The 19,852-nt window shown below is 47.8% G+C and overlaps 1 protein-coding gene across 1 annotated transcript in view; it reads left to right on the top strand.

Moving 5' to 3' along the window:
• EVA1A (eva-1 homolog A, regulator of programmed cell death) overlaps nt 1-17,088 on the top strand; it is a 718,938-nt gene extending 701,850 nt beyond the window's left edge. Inside the window, exon 8 of the mRNA XM_069236051.1 lies at nt 16,165-17,088. Coding sequence (XP_069092152.1) covers nt 16,165-16,292 — 128 coding nt within the window. The 3' untranslated portion in view covers nt 16,293-17,088. The remainder of the gene's footprint in view (nt 1-16,164) is intronic.
• The last annotated feature ends 2,764 nt before the right edge of the window (nt 17,089-19,852 follow it).

Here is a 19,852-nt window from a genome sequence, read left to right on the forward strand (position 1 = left end):
CCACCGCCAGGATCCGGAACATCAGGGGGGTCAGTTGACGGCAGGCACCCCGCCCACGTTGGGAGGCCATCCCCAGCAGAGACTCGGCGGTCTTCTTGGTCCCGCGGCGGATGTCCTCCCACCTCTTGCGGCAGTGGGTGCCCCGTCGATGGTGGACCCCCAGGGTCCGGACTTCCTTGGCGATGGCACGCCAAATCCCGATCTTCTCATGGGCGCGGACCTATGTGACACGTACAGGGAGGGAGAAATACCACGTTCAAGTTTGTCTGCATTTTCGTTGCCAGTGGCCCAACGCCCCCCATCCCCGCCAGGCCCCCCGCCATGCCCCCTGCCAGGCCCCCCGCCAGGCCCAACATGCCCCCCATCCCCGCCATGCCCCCCGCCAGGCCCCCCGCCAGGCCCCCCGCCAGGCCCAACATGCCCCCCATCCCCGCCATGCCCCCCGCCAGGCCCCCCGCCAGGCCCAACATGCCCCCCATCCCCGCCATGCCCCCCGCCAGGCCCCCCGCCAGGCCCAACATGCCCCCCATCCCCGCCATGCCCCCCGCCAGGCCCAACATGCCCCCCATCCCCGCCATGCCCCCCGCCAGGCCCCCCGCCAGGCCCCCCGCCAGGCCCAACATGCCCCCCATCCCTGCCAGGCCCCCCGCCAGGCCCCCAAGCCAGCCAGTGGCCCCAAATCCATATTGAATTAAACTCACTTGTTGGTCTGGAGGACCGTAGAGTAGCGCATACTGGGGGAGGACCCCATCCACAAGTTTCTCCAACTCTTCTCCAGTGAAGGCAGGGGCCCTTTCCCCAGGCGCAGCAGCCATTGTCCCTTCCAGACCGAGGTCACAGCAACACTTGCAGTATAGGTCCTCTCCTGTGAAAGTTCAAGTCGCGAGTGAATAAGTAGATAGAAAATGGCGGTCACGCCCGCGGCGGTGTGTACCGCGGCGGTGCGTACCGCCACCGCCGGCGCCCTTCGCCATTGGCTCCTGAAACCCATAGGCTTCAATGTTAACCAATGCGGCTTCGCGCCGCGGTCTTCGACCGCCGACCGCCGCGGTGTGCCACGCCAGCGCATTGACCTCACATCCCATTGTCACACTTCACAGGTCAGGCAGCCGCCATTTCGAGGGTCCACATGGCTCAATTTCAACTGCGTCACACAGGCCTAGGCCTTGCATAGCCACTCATACACGCCATTCACTGCATAGAGAATCGTTTACTGTGCAAGCTGTGAGTACGTACCTGTGGGTTGCTTGACTGTGTGCTCCATGTTGTCCTTCCTAGGCACCGTCCGCTGGGTTTGGCGAGGAGAAGGAGGAATCCTCCCGTGTACAGACCGCTGGTGGACCTGTCGACAATGGAAGCACGCCACATTATCCTGACCTACCGGCTTGACCGTGCCACTATACATGAACTGTGTGCCCAGCTGGAGCCCGACCTGATGTCCCCCATCCGCCAACCCACAGGGATTCCCCCTCTGGTGCAGGTCCTGTCAGTACTCCATTTCTTGGCAAGTGGGTCATTTCAGACAACAGTGGGAATTGCTTCTGGGATGTCTCAGCCCATGTTTTCGAAGGTGTTATCCAGAGTGTTGTCTGCCCTGATGAAATACATGAGGAGCTACATCCTTTTCCCTGAGGTGGGCGAATTGGCTACAGTGAAGGGTGATTTCTATGCCCTTGGACATATTCCCAACGTCATTGGTGCCATTGATGGGACCCATGTGGCTTTGGTTCCCCCAAGAGACAGGGAGCAGGTGTACAGGAACAGAAAAAGTTACCATTCCATGAACATCCAGGTGGTGTGTTTGGCTGACCAGTACATCTCGCATGTAAATGCCAAATTCCCTGGGTCAGTGCATGACGCCTACATCCTAAGGAATAGCAGCATCCCTTACGTGATGGAACAGCTAGAGAGACACCGTGTATGGCTATTGGGGGACTCTGGGTACCCCAACCTATTGTGGCTACTGACCCCAGTAAGGAATCCCCGGACCAGGGCAGAGGAACGGTACAATGAGGCCCATGGGCGTACTAGGAGGGTGATCGAACGCACCTTCGGCCTCCTAAAGGCCAGGTTTCGGTGCCTGCATATGACAGGTGGATCCCTAATGTACTCACCTAAGAAGGTGTGTCACATCATCGTGGCCTGCTGCATGCTTCACAACCTGGCTTTGCGCCGCCAGGTGCCTTTCCTGCAGGAGGATGGTCGAGACGGTGGTGTTGTGGCAGCTGTGGAACCTGTGGAGAGTGACGAGGAGGAAGACGACGGGGCTGAAACAGACAACAGGGACAGAATCATTGAACAGTACTTCCAATAGGACACAGGTAACAATTCAAACATAATTTAGTAAATGTGAACTACTCTCCTGCATTTCTGCTGCCTGTCTATTTGCCCAACATGATGACTGAGTTGTGGCTTTTCCCTCCCTATTTCAGATCTGGGGTCCCCACTACGAGTCCTGTGCTTCGTTTCCCCATGGACTACAGCTTTGTGGCAGCTGTTTGTTGACTTCACTATGTACAAGGACATATTTGCACTGTCATGTCAATTACAATATTTTGAAATCACAGCCAGACTCCAGATAGTTTTGTGCAAATAGGTGTTTATTTCAGTGCTCAAAATGGGATGGGTGGTTTCAAGTGGGTGGGGGCTATGGTGAAGGAATGTCCATGGCAGAGTCCAGAGTAACAGTCACACAGGTGCATTGTCCATAGGCCTGTGGAGAGATGGAGCATGGGCAGTTCAAGGATGGACAGGGTGACAATGTGGGACAGTGGGATGACATCAGGTGGTATCCTTTGCTGGCGGGGGTCTTGACATCCTACTCTGTCTTCTTGCGAGATCTCAGGGCCCTCTTGCGGGGTGGTTCTTCTCCTGCAGGAGGTGGGGGTCTGGTGGGCTGCTGTTGTGCGGGGGCCTCCTGTCCACTAGCGCCGGCGGAGGTGGTTGGCTGTTCTTGGTCCAGGCTAGTGGCAGGGGCCCTTTGTTGTTGTTGAGTGTCCGTCCTGGTGTTGATGAGTTCCTGCAGCAGCCCTACCATGGTAACCAGGGTGGAGGTGAGGGCTCTGATGTCCTCCCTGTACCCCCGATAGTGTTCCTCCTGCAGTACCTGGATCTCCTGGAACCTGGCCAGTACCGTCGCCATCGTCTCCTGGGAGCGGTTGTATGCTCCCATGATGGTGGTGAGGGCCTCGTGGAGAGTGGGTTCCCTGGGCCCGTCCCCCCCCTGTCGCACAGCTGCCCTCCCAGTTCCCCTGTTTCCCTGGGCCTCTGCCCCCTGGCCGGTGTGCCCACTACCACTGCCCCCAGGTCCCTGTTGTTGTTGGGGTGGTGGGTTATCCTGGGTGCCCTGTAGTGGTAGACACACCGCTGATTGACGCGCCCTGGAGACAGAGGCATGGGCCCGCTGGGTGGGAGCTGTGCTGGTGTTCCCGGAGGGGTTTGGGTCTGTAGTGGCCTGTGGCTGTCTGAGGGGAACCGACTGCCCAGAGGTCCCCGATGGTCCGGGCTGGTCATCAGTGTCCAGGTCGACAGAGCTGCTGTCATCGCTGACGGCCTCTTGGGTGGGGTGTGTGGAGAATTCTGGGCCCTCCGTGGCGGTGTGTTGGCGGTCGGGTCCTGCAGGGGTATAGAGGTATGGTTATAGTTTCAATGTGTGCCATATGGGTGTATCTGTGGGTTCCCGTGTCCCCAAGTGCTGGCATTCGTGTGTGGGGGCTTTGGTGAGGGTGGCTTGTGGGGGGGATGTGTATATGCATTGGGCATGCTTTGGTGATGGGTGTCCATGCTTAGTGGACGCATGCAGGCCTAGGTTTTGGGATGTGTGGGTTGTGATGGTGAGACATTGGCAGGGAATAGGTGTGCTGGGGGTGGGGGTGAGGATGGTGGTGGGGGTGAGGATGGTGGTGGGGGTGAGGATGGTGGTGAGGGTGGGGGTGAGGATGGGGGTGGGGGTGAGGGTGGGGTTCGAGGATGGGGGTGAGGGTTGGGGTATGATTTGGCATGCAGGTGGGGGGGAAGCAGTATTGAAGCTTCAACTTACCAGAATCCATTCCTCCGCCGACTCCTGCGAGGCCGTCAGGATGCAGGATGTTCAAGACTTCCTCCTCCCATGTTGTAAATTGTGGGGGTTGAGGTGGGGGTCCTCCGCCAGTCTTCTGCACGGCGATGTTGTGCCTGGATACCATGGAACGCACCTTCCCCCGTAGGTCGTTCCATCGCTTCCTGATGTCTTCCCGATTTCTGGGGCGCTGTCCCACAGAGTTGACCCTGTCGACAATCCTCTGCCATAGCTCCGTCCTCCGGGCAATGCTGGTGTATTGGACCTGTGTGCCGAAGAGCTGGGGCTCTACCCGAACGATTTCCTCCACCATGACCCTGAGTTCTTCGTCTGAGAAGCGGGGTGTCTTTGGGGTGCCATGGAGTGGTGTGTATGATGTGTGGGGTGGAGAATGTGTAGTTAAGTGTGTTGAGTGTGGTGGTGTATGTTGTTTTGTGTGTGGATATTGTGTGGGTGATGGTGTAGTGTGCCTCTGTGTGATGGTGTTCTGTGATCGCTGCTGTGTCTCTCAGTGCTTCTTTTTGGATTTTGGTCGAAGGGGTTTGTGGGTGATGTGGGTGTGTGTTTTATATTGTATTGTGTGTGTGGGAGTGGTGTGTGTATGTGTATCAGGTGTGTGGAATTCAAATCGTCCAATGTGGCTGAGTTTTGTTCGTTTGTGTGTATTCTGACCGCGGCGGGGTGTACCGCCAATGGAAAACCGCGTTTGAAAGACCGCCGCGTGGATTCGTGGGTCGTAATGGCATGGGCGTATTTCTGTTGGCGTGACGGTGGAGGTTTGGTCACCTCCACTTTTCCGCTGACCGCTGGTCTGGCGGTCTGTTGTGGCTGTCGGATTTTCGGAGGTTTGGCTGCTGCGGGTCAGAATGACCGTGGCGGATTACCGCGACCGTGGCGGAATTATGGAGGATTTCTGACCGGCGGTAGGCGCCTTTTACCGCCGAGGTCAGAATGACCACCATAATGTATGATGAATGCTAGACTACACTGATTGCATACACATCACATTTATGCTCTTTAGCACAGAAGCATTTTGCTCCAACACTGAATATTCTTGTGGAAGTGCAAACACATTTTTAAAGAAAGACCCACTGCACAAGGCAAGAAATAGATTATAGATTGCATTTACCATTGATAGAGGCAGCTACTAAGGCAAGTATACCAAATTCTAAAACCTTTCATGGTGCAATGTGCAAGCCAAGCCAATTCAGATACCCATTTTGAATATGATCTTTGACTAAGCACATAGGAATTTCTTCAGTACCAACAGGCAATTCCATACACCTTGTCAGTGAGACCGTTAAGTGATTATCACACCATTTCCTATACAGACAGCTAGCCACAACTTGTGAACGGCACAAAACGCTAATATTTCGCTTCCTGTGCAGCTGTAGAAGGAATATTCACAGATTTTGAATTTAAAGAAAACTGTGCATGTTAAAGAAAATCTGCACACACATCAATTCGAACTCTGTAAGTGTATGTTAACACAAATAAAACCAGACTATGAATCAGAGAGTTGGGTAAAAAATGGATCCTTTAGCACCCCCAATAACCATAAAAGCTATGCAATCAGAAACAATGCACTAATCTAAATGCTTTCATACATAAGGCTTCAATGGAGTTCTATAGTGACACTGAAACAAGGATGTATTTCAAGTGCAGGATCTGAGGTCATGGGTGAGTGAACAACCTTCAAATTGACACAGAAGTGTAAACTCTCAACGTTGCACTAGCTGTTCATAAAATTCATGCCTACAATGCCAGCAGTTGTGTCTTGTGAGTATGTATGATGGAGCCTTTTTGGATCCCGTAGAACTCTGTAGCATGATGAGGTGGGTTTTAGAACATGGTGAAGTGAATGTAGGTTTAGGATATTGAGTTTGCAGTTCCATGCTGAAGGATACAGACGTGTAATACAGATCTCTGTGTGTGGCGTATTCATTTTTGGGTACCAAGGCTGGGGAGGACACTACAACTGGTGACGAGATAGGGGATATGTAATCCAAAGTTCAACAGTGCTCTCCTGCAGAGTTTGCTGTGGTCTAAGCAAACTGCTTTTATGTGCCACGTGTGCCTTCGTCGAAGTGCATAATCAGTGGTTGGCGTATGTGGAGTGAAAGCGCAACTCCAGCTAGTGTGAAGCAAATGATGATAAAAAAGGCTTCACTGTGAAGTCTACTCATCAGTAGTCAAGAAATCACGATCAAGGCCATAGCAGAAGGTACTGCGCTACTATGCAATATAGAGCTTTACAGTATATGGAGCGTTACTGCTGAAGGCAGATACAGCCATATTTTGAAAGTGCAGCAATTAGCAACGGCAGAACACGCAATAATGCAGCAATCAGAAGTGCTGCAAGGCAATGATCAACCAGGTGTTAAAAGAACATTAGGAAAGACTGAAAACATGACCACTCAGGTGCATGAAAGGGTCTGCTTACCTGAAATGAATAAACAGAGTCACACTGCTGCCGAAAGTGACTTCAAGAGGAGTGCCTGGGGTTGTGCTTAAGAAGCTGTCTATACCTGCAGTGATAAGAGGTTCAGCAGAAAGTCATTCTGCCAATGGAGACCATAAAAGATGACCCAGAGGCCAGCACATCACAGAGCCACAGTAGGGGTAGGGATGGAACAGATCCTGATTCCTGGCAGAGGAAGCCGGAAAGAGCTCCAGTTGCAGTGTCTGCCAATCCTGAGAAAAGTTACAATACTGCTTCTTTTTTTAAACCACCACCACCTACCGATTCAATACTGCCAAAAAGCAAAATATTGGCAATAGATGGACTGCCTGGATTGAGACATTTGATGATTTAATTGATGCAATCAAAGAAACAGATAAAAAAAATGATTAAATACCTGAAGAATCTAGCTGGTGATGATGTAAATATAGTCATAAAGGAAATACCGCAAGCTGATGAAGTTATACACTGTCAAATTAAATAAACCTTGAATCTCAAGTTCAATCCAATGCCAAATGTATATTATGAAAGATACATTTTCAGTCAAGAGCGACAAAGAGTTGGGGAAACCATAGATGAATTTGTTGAGAGACTGGATATGCTCATCAAGAATGTAAGTTCAATGAATTTAACGATAATGAAACAATATGTCTCAGAGTTATTGACGGATTTTGTCAAATTCATTCAGAAATCAGAAGACGAATGCTGAGAGAAACTCTTAGTCTGGAGCGAGTTCTCATGGCTGCCAGAGCTGAAAAACATACCAATCGACAAGCTGCTGACATGGAAGCCGGAGGTGCCTAAAGTAAGTCACTCATGAACATAAAAAGCAAGCAGAAACACAAGGCTGAAGGACACAAAGTGATGTCTCCAAGGAAAAAGAAGTTGTGTTTCAGGTGTGGATTAGCTTTTCAATACGAAGGTAAATATCCCACATTGGACTGATAAGCAAAGGCTGTGGTAAGATAACAGTTTGCAAGGTGAAGGAAAAAGTAAGAGCGTCACAGCGGGATGTCAAAATGGCCGACTGAATGTTCCAGAAGCGACGTTCGATGCTCGCCCACCAGGCCAAGCGACAATGTCAGTTGAGACAAATCGACAACAAACATAGTTGATCGTCATCTAAATCATCATCAAAAAGATTATCAGTAGCAGTATCAAGTGAAAGTGAAGAAGATGATTGTGCAGTATCGAGGTTTACCTAGGAAAAATGTGCAGATGTTAGACTGGCTGCATGTGAGGAAAAATACCAATCATAGAAAAGTTGACATGAAAAAGCACCAAAATCATTCAAACATTGTCTGAAGATAATACTGAGAACAAATGGTTGTTCCGTACCTTTCATCGAAGGAGGTGCGACAATAAATATTATGCCTGAGGAGAAATATAATGAACTGTCTCTCTCGCCACGACTGACGCCATTGAAAAAGTAAACAGTACACATGGACTGTATCAACAGCTTGGAAAGTGAAGGTTCATTTGTAGTGACTATGAAACACAAGAAAACTAAAGTGCAAGCGCCCAGCCACGTGCATCAAGGTATGGCATCAAGTGCCTGTTTAATCAGTTTCAGCAAGGCTGCTGATATAGGACTGATCTCAGCGAACTACAGCATGAATGCCTATCACAAAATAGTAAGTCAGTTCCCTCTGTTGTTTCATGGGTTAGGAAAACTTAAGACTTTGAAAGTACAATAGCATATTAATGAGGATGTTCATCCTTTTGCTTAAAGACACAGAAGAATTACATTCATATACAAGAAGCTGTTGAAAAGCAACTCAAATCATTATATCATTGAGCAGTCTACTGGTTCGATGCCATGGGTTTCTCCCATTGTGGTAGTGCCCAAAAAAGACAGTGAAGGAGCTGTACGCATCTGCATGGATATGGATCAAGTGAGCAAGGCAATTGAAAGAGGGCAACATCCAGGTCTGCACATTGCTAACACGATAACACAATTGAATTTTGCAAAAGTCTTCTCTCGCCTTGATCTAAATAAAGAATATCATCAGTTAGAACTGGAGGTATATTGCGGATCCATTACAATCTTTTCTACACATATTGGTCCGTTTCAATACAAAAGTGTCAGTTTCGGCATGTCATCAGCTGCACAGATTTTTCAAGATGTCATTAGACTTATAATGCAGCCTGTCATGAATGTTTTCAACTATAGTGATGACATCTTAGTTTTCGAAGCTACACAGAAGGAACATGATACAGCTCTCAGACAAGTGTGTCATTTACCTGTTGATGCAGGTTTTAACGCTGAATGCTGAGAAATGAAATGAATTCAATAAGACAAAGCTGACATTCTTTGCCTATATCTTTTCTGATGGGGGCGTGATACCAGATCCAGCTAAAGTGCAAGAGCTGTCAACTTCCAGTCCCCCACAAGATGTTTCCATGTTATGCTCATTCCTTGGCATGACAAGTTACTGTTCCAGATAAATACAAGACTTTGCCACTGTGAGTGCTCTATTGACAGAGTTGACAAAAAAGAAGGTTTCATTTCACTCGTCACATGAATGCAAGCAAAGTTTTGAGAGAATCAAACAAGCTAATGAAAATGCTACCGAAATGGCATATTTTAATCCAAAGCTACATACAGAAGCTGTTGTTGACGCTAGCACGGTTGGGTTAGGCGCAATCCTTGCACATCACAACGGATACCCAAATGTTTGAAGACATATTGTGGCATATGCAAGCAAGAGTTTGCCCCAGACTGAACATGCTTATTTACAACCTGAAAAAGAGAGTTTAGCTGTAGTGCAGGCTTGTGAACATTTCACGTATTCCTATACGGAAAACCTTTTATGCTTGTGGCAGATTCTCAAGCCAAGATGCCTCCTTAAATTGAACGTTGGGCTCTATGATTAAAGAGTACAACTTCAAAATCGTGCATCAACCAGGGAAGGATCAAAAGAGACTATTTCTCAGTGTCAAGGTACCCCTTCAAAGACAGCTGAAGCCTACATTACTTTCATTGTGAAATGAAGCACGCCTGCTGGCATTTTGTTGGAAAAAATTGTTACTGCCATGAGTCAAGATAGGGCATGTAAAACTGAAAGATATTATTATACATCAGGCATGGAACCAACATACTTGACCTCTCACCACTGAGAGCGAATATCAGAAGCTTAAAAATGTCAAAGATGGACTGTCTGTGACACAAGAAGGCATTATCCTGAGGGGTTCGAGAGTTGTCATTCCTGAGAGTCTGCGACAGCAGATAAATCAAGTGTCCATGAAGGACATTGTGGAATTGTTGACACAAAACCAGCTCTCCAGGATCTAGTTTGGTTTCCTCATCTTGATGAAAGAGTTGAAAGAGAATTAAAGGCTTCTCACCTTTGCAACCGACTGTCGTAGAAAACCATTCAACACTCCTTAAATATGTCAGAGTTGTTAAAGTATGCATGGGAAAGAATTGCTGTTTACTTTTTTGGTCCACTTGACAATAGACATCACCTGCTGGTAATTGTGGCGGAATACTCTTGTTTTTCATTAGTAGAAGATCTCTCATCTATCACTCAGAAAAGAGTCATTGAGAGATTACAAGACATCTTTGTGACATGGGGCATTCCTGCGATTTTAAAAACTAACAATGGCCCGCCTTTTAAAAGCAGAGAATTCAGAGACTTCCTCAAACCGCTTAAGTTGAAGCATCAGAAGAGCACACCTATTTGGCCAAAGGCTAATGGCCTTGTTGAAAGTTCAATGAGTACGTTGAAGAAAGCTCAACCTCAAGACTGTCTTGAATTCTACTCTACAAGCTTACTGTTCGACTCCTCACTTGACCACAGGTGAAAGCCCTGCATCATTGATGTTCAGGAGAGTGCAGTGGCGTAGAGAGGTGCAAGGTAGAGTATAGTGGTGTAGAGTAGAGTGGCATAGATTGCAGTATTGTAGAGTGGAATGCTGCAGAGTACTGTGGCATAGAGTGCAGTGATGCAAAGTAGAGTGGCATAGAGTGCATTGGCATAGAGTGCAGTAGTGCAGAGTAGAGTGGCATAGAATTCAGTGGTGGAGCATGCTATGTTGCCGAGTAGAGTGTCGTGGAGTGCAGTGGTGTTGAGTAGCATAGATTGCACTGGCGTAGAGTACAGTGGCATACAGTAGAGTGGCATAGAGAGCAGTGGCCTAGGCTACAGTGATATAGTGTAAAGTGCAGTGATGTAGAGTGCATTGGCGATGAGTGCAGTGGTTTAGAGTAGAGTGGCATAAAGTGGAGTGGTGTAGCGTGGAGTAGAGTGGTGTAGAGTGCAGCAGCATAAAGTAAACTGTTTCAGAGTAGAAAAGTGACGTAGAGTGGAGTGGTGGAGGGTAGAGTGCAGTGGCATAGAGTGGCACTGAGTGTAATGTGTAAAGTGGTGCAGAGTACAGTGTGATAGAGTGCAGTGGGGCAGAGTAGATGAGAGTGCCATACAGTGGATTGGTGTAGAGTGCAGGGATGTGGAGTGGTACAGAGTAGAGTGCATTGGCGTAGAGTGTATTTGCATAGATTGCAGTTGTGTAAAGTTCAGTGTTGCAGAGTGGTGTAGAGTGGAGTGGCAAAGAGTGGAGTTGTGCAGAGTAGAGTGGAGTGGCCTAGACTGGAGTGGTGTAGACTGCAGTGGTAAGGAATGCAGTGGTGTGGAATAGAGTGGCATAGAGTGCACTGACATAGAGTAGGGTGGTACCGAGTAGAGCAGAAAGGCATAGAGGGATGTGGTGTAGAGTGCAGTAGCATAGAGTGGAGTGGTGCAGAGTGGAGTAGAGTGCAGTGGTAAGGAGTGGTGTAAAGTACAGTGGTACAGAGTAGAGTGGAGTGGAGTGGCATAGAGTGGAGAATGCATGAAGTGGTAGCACACCGCCATTACAGACCACACTTTTCAATTGAAAAGACCAATACATTTGTACAGAGATACAGTTTTGCTAATAAAAATAGAGCACACAAAGAATAATGTGTGGAAATGTCATCACTTAGGGGGTTATTCTAACTTTGGAGGAGTGTTAATCCGTCCCAAAAGTGACGGATATACCACCAGACGTATTACGAGTTCCATAGGATATAATGGACTCGTAATACGGCTGGTGGTAAATCCGTCACTTTTCCGTCACTTTTGGGACGGATTAACACCTCCTCCAAAGTTAGAATAACCCCCTTAGTGTATTGATTTGTTTTGATCACATTAATGTATTTGTTTCAGTCACACTTAATTAACAACAAATGTGCTTAATTTGTGCTTTCATAATTCTGATATATTCTTAAATACTTGTACAGTTAATTTATATATTTTTGTGAGCTAGTAAAAAAAACCTTATCTACCCCCACCAGCCAGCAGATTGTAACATAAATTCTCTCTCTTTGAAGCCAGAGAAAGAACGGTAAACACCAAGCTCCCTCAGAAGACAGAACCTCACATTTGACCTCTGTCTTTGAATGCACAGCCAATATGACAAGATAAGAACAAGATTTACAGGCCAGTTTACAGAAAGGAACACTCATGGAAGAATACAAAGAGGGGTAGTGTGAAAAGGATTTGCTCCTTGAGAGGGACAAACTGAAGCTGGACAGTCTAAAACAAATAAAGCCAGCAAATAGAAAGCCAGGAAATGAGAATTACAAACCACAAATTCATACATTGCAATGTTTAATAATAGTGGTTGTCACAAATTATTTTCAATAAATCATGTTTAAAAAAAATCATCAACATGTGTTTGAGACTTTTTAAACATTTTTCAGGCCACAAAGTGCAGCCATAGAACCAACCAAAAATGGTCCCTGCACTCCAGGTGAAGAGCATACAGCTCTAGCTTGGAGTGCTTTGAAAATAATTGCAAGCTTTCTTCAGGTTATGGATTCAATGACCCAAGAGACTTACTGACATTTTTAAAAACATATTAGGGGTACTGCTAGGTTTCCTGTAGTCCCCACAACATTGTAAAAAAGCTTGGGAGCTTGGGATTACCACCAGCATCACCAAATACTAAAACAAACTCTTCACAAGTGAAATGGTGAATACTCTGCTCATTTCACAGTCACTGTTTTTAAAAAAAAATTTATTTATCCATGGCCAGGAGGACCCCATTCCCTGGGGCCAATTACTGTTTTTGATGGGAAGGAAACTATTTTTTTAGAAAGGGGACCCCATTCCCAAGGGCTGATTACTTTTTCAAGGGCGGGTGTGGAGCCCCCTCCTTGAGCCTCTGAAATTCCCCTGGGATCCCATCCCCCTGGGCCAAATTGTTTTTGGAGAGGGGAGGTATGGTGCCCCCATCCAATCCTTGGAAGGGCCCCACGGACCCAAACCCTGGAACAAAATTATTTTTTGTGGGGAGGGAGGGGTGTGGGCCCCCCTCACAATTCCATTTCCTTCATGGCAGAAGTGTCCCAGGGACTCCATCCCCCAGGACACTGCCGTGCCCTGCCAGCAAGAGCGCAGGCAGGGTGAACTTCATCTCCCTGCCCGCACTCTTGCTGGGACGGAACACAGGTTTACTCCCACCTGGCGGTAGCAGAGAAAAGCTGCTCCTGCCAGATGGGAGCAAACAAATGTAGCTGGTTCCTGCTGCACCCAGAATGGTTGCTGGCTGGTGTGCTGGCAGGGGTCATGGGCAGCCGCCACAGCCCAAAGTGCTGTGATTTCAGTGGGTGTCCTGAGTGGAACTGGGACACCCACATCATTTTTTGTTGAGGCCCTGTAGCCTCTTAATGGCCAATGGAGGGGTGAACATGCTCCACCCCTCCATAAAATAAACATGTGGCCCCAGGGAATGGGATCCCAGGGCCATATAATGGCTCTGGGAGAGGGCCGACACAACCTCTCCCTATAAACTTCACATAGGGCCCCAGGTTATAGGGTCCCCAGGGCTTAGTAAAAGCACGAGAGGGAGAACTGCACACTCTCAACCCTAAAAATAATATTAAAAACAATCCCCACTGGGGGGGCATTAAAATAAAAAGGGTGAGAGCCAGCCTTTTCTTTTTTTAACAAGACTGCAGATCCACGATTCCGTAAAAAACAAAAGACAGTTTTTGGCCCCAGAGGTCCCTCTGGGACCTGCTACCCAGGCATAGGAGGGCAGGGTATCTCCCCCTACCCCGTATATGTTTTTTATTGTTTTTGCAGAACAGGGGACTCAAAGTCCTAAAATGGATGCCACCGTATCTTTGTTGTTGTGGTGGTACCAATCACATCTTATCTTTAGACCTGTTGGATCTGCAGAGGATCCGGGTACCTACATACACACACATTTTGAACCTTAATTTCTCAAAAACTACTGAATGGATTTAGACTAAGATCTAGCTTTCTGATAAATTTGGTGCAATTCCATTCAGTCTTTTTTGCAGTAGTTCTGTTAAATTTTCCCGTGGAATATTCCATGGTAAAAATGCATTTTGGGACCCTTTTTTTCTTGCCCCGCATGAGGGATCACTCTAACACTTCCCATGAAGGAACTGAGGTGGACAAACTTTTTTGGGAAAGTTTTGTGACGGTTCGACAAATGGTGGCAAAGTTATAGGCAATCTCCAAAAATCAATTTCGTATGGAAATATGGTCCTACCTATAAGTACCCAATGGTGACTGGCACTGGGTTTAATTTATATACATAAAGTGCAGCCACTCCCACGCTACACACACTTCAGTGGGGGAGGTTAGCCAGAAGGTCTGCAGCCAGGCCAGTAAAGGCAGCCAACCCAATACTGTACAGGGCCTTCAGTCATGCACGGCATGGGGTTGGCCAACCCTCCACGTGCAGCTAACCACACCCTGCGCACAGCCTTTGGCCATAGGTGGGAGGGGGTTGGCCAAAAGACCTTGCCTGTGGCCAGACCCTGAGGCCAACCCTTGTAAAGGCAACCAACCCACACTGTGCAGGGCCTTCGGTCATGCTCGGCAGGGGAATGGCTGCAATGCCTTGCCTTGGTCCTGGCCCTGCGGCCAACCCCATGCTGCGCACAGCCTTTGGCCATATGTGGTGGGGGGTTGGCCACAAGGCCTGGCCTGTGGCCAGGCCCTGTCACCAACCCTCTCAAAGGCAGCCAAGCCCACACTGCACATGGCCTTTGGCCCATGTGAGGTGGGGGGTTGGCTGCATGGCCAAACCCTGGGGACCCCATCTCCTGTGACTCTTTTTAAAGGCGAGGGGTGCCACCTGGCCCTTTCCCAAGTCTTATTAGGCACTGTGGACCCAAGGCCTTTTTATAATTAAGGGGGAAACGGGATGTGGCCCCCCTCCCAAAGATTTATTAGGCCCTGGGGACCACATCCCCAGGGCTGTGTTATTTTCGCTAAAGGGGAGAGGGACTGTGTAGCCCCCCTCCATGAGCCTTATTAGGCTCTGGGCCCTAACTCCAAGCCTTGTTAGGCCCTGGGGACCCCATCCCCTAGGGCTGTTTTTATAAACTATGGGAAGTTGGACCAGAGTGGGGTCACATGGCCCCTTCCCTGAACCCTGTTAGGTCCTGGGGTCCCTATACCCCAGGGCCATGACTAAAAATAAAAGAGAGACAGGCCACGTGGCCACCCTTCACAAGTTTGTTTATGGGGACCCCATCCCCAGGGCTTATGTAAAAATGGGAGAGGGTGTGTGGCCACTCTCTGAGCCGTTATTGGCCTTGGGGACCCCATCCTCTGTGGCCCACGGTTGTAAAAGGTGAGTGCCCTGTACCCACCCACGCCACCCACCATACTCTCCCTGGGGACCCCAGGGGTAGACCCAAGGCCCCTGCAGCCTCAGCTAGCTCCCTACATGCAGGCAGAGCCAGCATTGCTTCCTCCCACAGGGAGCAGGTACCACTGCTGCTCCCTGCAGACAAGAGCAATATTTTATTCTATTTCCCTGCCTGCATCAGTGTGGACAGGGAAGCAGATCAAATGTCTGCTCCCAGTGAATGGAAGCATTTTCAAAACTCCCGCCCCCTAGGATCAGGCTTAAATGAAGTTTACTCACCTGGGGGAAGAACATCTGTCAAGTATTGGGGAGTAGAGAGAGTGACCTGACTGAAACTCCCCGCAGGCCCTGTTTCCGTAACTCCAACCATCAGCCCAGTGGTCACTTGCCCTTATACCCCTGTTTGTCAACTCACAAATGAAGTGTACTCACCTGCGAGTGATCAAGCGCAGATCTTGCTTTACTCAGAGGTATGTCTGTTCACTTAGCTCCATCTTGACTTGCTATGCCAAGATGAAACTATTGAGGATAGGAATGACACCTTTCCCAGTGTGTACAACAAGTATTCATAAGGTCTCAAGATGCATCACCAGGTTGGCAGCAGCAGCAAAAAAAATGACACAGCACTGTGCACATGACTCCAGTCACATATATAACAAAGTCCTGGGTCTGCCTTCATCACACTCAACTAGGCCTGAAAATGGCTAAGCCACATCTTGACTATCCACTGTGTTGGTTGAACTGGTGGCAAGATGTCACTTTCAGGCCATCCTCCAAAGTACAACTGATCTGCACATCTCAGCAGCTGCTTGAGTCAGATTGGATTGGCATGCTTCACAAGCCATGTGAAATCACTCAATACCATGATTACTTGCTACAATTGAATTAATCACAGCTTAACTTTGTCCAAGGTCTATGCCTTCTGTAACGCTAAACCGAGGTAGATGTCACAATACAACCAGTAACAATGTACGTTTTACATCAACAGGTGGATTTGCCGCTGATCACACACAGTCCATGGAACAGATTGCCACTACCCCCCTGGATGAAGCTGTCAGTCACAATGACACTCCTGGATGTCTGGACATGGAGGACAGTTCTGGCCCATCTGGGTAACCTGGTAAGATGGCAACAGTGAGTCTCACTGTGTCCACAACTTCACCTCCCAGCCCTGTTGTCTCAATATCCCAGACAACCATTAACCCCCCAACCTGTGTCCCTAACACAGTGTCCACCATCTCATGGCCCCCAGTCCTCGATCCTGAGTTGCAGCACAACTGTGAGGGTCCAGGAACAAGCTAGAGAAGGCGCCCTGTGGTAAGGGCACAGGCCCGTGGGGGGAGGGTGCATGGGAGGTATGCTGTGGGCCAGCGGGGTGAGGCCACGGGTGCTGCTCTTGGCCAGGACACCATCAGCCATGTCTTGGGGTCTATCAAGAGTCCCAAGGCATGATGGGCCAGATTTTGACTGAACTCCAGAAAATCAAGCAGCTACAGAGGGACATGAGGGAACAGATGTAGGCCCACAATACCAACACGGCCTCCCTAACTGGGGTGTTGAGGGACATACATACCACCCTGAGCAGGGTTTTTCAACACCAGTCTACCCCTTCCTTTGGCTCATCAACAGCAGGCCCATCAACAGGCCCTGCCAGAGGAACAAGCCACAGAAAACCCTGCCTCTGTAGCAGCAACCCCACCTGCCCCACACAAGCAGGGACATCAGCAAAGAATCCAAGACAACCACCACTGCCAGTAATAACCCTCTTCCTTAAGGACCTTCTTTGTGTGTTACACCTTCACTCTGGACTGATCCTGAACCACCCACCATTTTCAATGGGAGGAGTACACTGGACTTTGTGCTCCCAATGGTGTGGAATCTACTCCAATGATTACATTCACCATGACTGACCCCTTCACATTTGAATTTTTGTTGAGTCATGTCACATACATTTTATGATAATCATAGCTGCCCAATAAAATCCCCCTTCACTGACTCATTGTCTGCTGAGTTTGATTTCACATTTAGCCATGTAGATATGTCAGACCATGTGAACCATACAATGATGATCCAGGGTACTTGTTGTTCAAAATGGGATATGTTGCATATACACAGTGTCCAGCTCAGGATTACAACCCTCCCACACAAACACATACATATAAGTGCCTGCTAAAACTAAACATGTTATTACAGTTTTCAGCACATAGGCTGTCAATAGGTCTGAACTACTGAAAAACCTGAATGATTGACTCATACTGAGTAAATGAACATATTGACAGGTACAGATCCCCAGAACACAGAAGGAAGGGATTTGGCAGAAATTGTCCTGTAGAATAGGCAAACATTGATGTGGTTGATGTCACATAATGCGAGATACAGACAGATGACAGTACAACAGTCCCTGATCACAGGGCCATCATTATCCAATGCCCATGCATCTGATGGAATGACACAAACATATGTCAGTGTTGTGACACATGCACTGTGGCCTACAATGATGAAACATATTTACAGCTACATACAGGTCATACAAAAAGAGTGTTTAAACAATGTGAAGGAAAAATGACTTGGTCGTAAGCTAGGACTACATATTTTATGATCACATGATGACTCACATGATGCATCAGGCCTGCCACCTCGCACTTCTGACCTTCCACCCAAACACTGTGCAAGCTGTCTTGGCACAGGTATCATACACACAAACCATGTCCACTTTGTATGTCAGAACAGCATCATATACCTGCCAATGTCACAACTATGAAATGCCCACATGAAGATGTCTTGGTAAAGGTATCTGTACAACAAACAAAACAAGGAGTATAGGCTTGAAGCCATACATATGACACAAGTCACATAGCAAGCATCTAGACAACAAAGTACATTGCAAGGAAACTGACACAAACAGAGCAACATCATCAAGGTGGGAATATGTCAAAAGCTATCTTATCAAGCAGCCTTTGGCTGATTATTGCAGAGTGTCAGCTCCCTCGCCTTATCCAAAACACTGATCTCCACACATTCTCACCAGGCCCGGCTCCAGCAATTTTCATCTAGATTGGCCAAGGGTGCATTCGGGTAGGCCACGATGGGCCCAACTTTTGCCGCCTGTGGAGGTGGTGTACAAGCCCTAGATTACATGGTATCTACTTCCAACAGACAGCACAATACAAACAGTACATTCTTTGTGTATACAGAGCATATAGATGGTAGGATAGTGGTAAATTGAGCTAAGGTTAATTTTAGGGTTTAGGAGTGGGAAGTGGTAAGGGGGTGTGAGGGTGGATTTAGGGTTTAGGGATTGGCAGTGGTAAATTAAGCTAATTTTAATTTTTGGGTTTACGGGTGGGTAGTGGAAAGGTGATGAATGGGTAACTTAGGGTTATGGGCTGGAATGTAAATGAATGTAAGCATTTTGTGCGTGTTGGTCTGAGTTTGCTTCTATTGCATTAATTAGACAAACACTAAATAGCAATGATTTGTGAGTTTGAAGTGTATGTCTGGAAACAATGTCCGTGTTAACATGGAGGGAAGTTGTGATCCTACACATAGGCGAATGCTTCTGGTACCTCTAGAAAGCTTCCTAAATGGAATGGGGCGCAGGCAGAACTGCTGGAATTGAGATTGAAATCACCAGCTCTCTAGCCTACAGTCCCCCTGTCCTTTGCATAGGAATTTGGGGACATCATATTACGTGGAAGTGTTAAAACAGCATTTCTACCATCTTAGCTGAATAAAAGTAGTAAGGAAGATCAGCAAGAGTAAGTTAACATAACAAAAACCTACAAGAAGTGGTGGCAAAGCAGAAGCTCAACAAGTGAACATGTGCAGAAGAAAATCCTTGAGATCAAACATTGAGGGTCCAGAAGAAGTGACTGAACCCAGCGTAACCACGGTCTACCTCCAACGAGCTCCTATCCCATGAGATTTAGGATGCCATTTAATGATAATTTCAAGAGGAGGCCTCTCAACAAGATGGCACCTTTCATTCAAGGCAGACCTGAAGCTGTTTGCGGGCACTGTAGTAGACAACCATCAGATTCTTGGTAGCTCACTCTAGGTTTATCTCTCCTTCAGTCTATTAGTGCAACTACACAAAACAATTAGCACTGATGCTGGCTGTGGATTAGAGCCAAGACCAACTCATCACCACAAGCACCAGGCTTGCAACTGGCTCACAGAACGGCCTACATCAACTTTAGGGTATGTGCCTCTGTCATATTAGTTGGTTGCCACTTGCTGCAGGAGATTTTATTTTCCAAATTTAAGTGGCCATCCTAGTATACAGTTATATACAAATGGTGACCACTGATACTGCATTAAATGATCTATGCATTTCCAGCAATCAGAGTCCATAAAAGCTGATCAAAGCTTCCCTTTTAACTTTTCATTGATAAACTCCAATTGTCCTTTTGCAATTTAAATTTGAGAGCTGTGTCCCAGACCACCTTAATTCTGCATATTTTTACGCTGGTCATCTGTGGCGGCTGGTGCATTTTAAAATTGGTGGAGAAGAAAGCCTTACGCTGAATATAACATGTGAGCTAGAATCACGTATTGTAGGAAAGTACCATCTTGCCTGGCATGTTACCCCCATTTTTCACTGTATATATGTTGTTTTAGTTGTATGTGTCACTGGGACCCTGTCAGCCAGGGCCCCAGTGCTCATAAGTGTGCCT

Source organism: Pleurodeles waltl, chromosome 5 (genome assembly GCF_031143425.1).
Source record: "Pleurodeles waltl isolate 20211129_DDA chromosome 5, aPleWal1.hap1.20221129, whole genome shotgun sequence".
In the NCBI taxonomy this organism is placed as follows: domain Eukaryota; kingdom Metazoa; phylum Chordata; class Amphibia; order Caudata; family Salamandridae; genus Pleurodeles; species Pleurodeles waltl.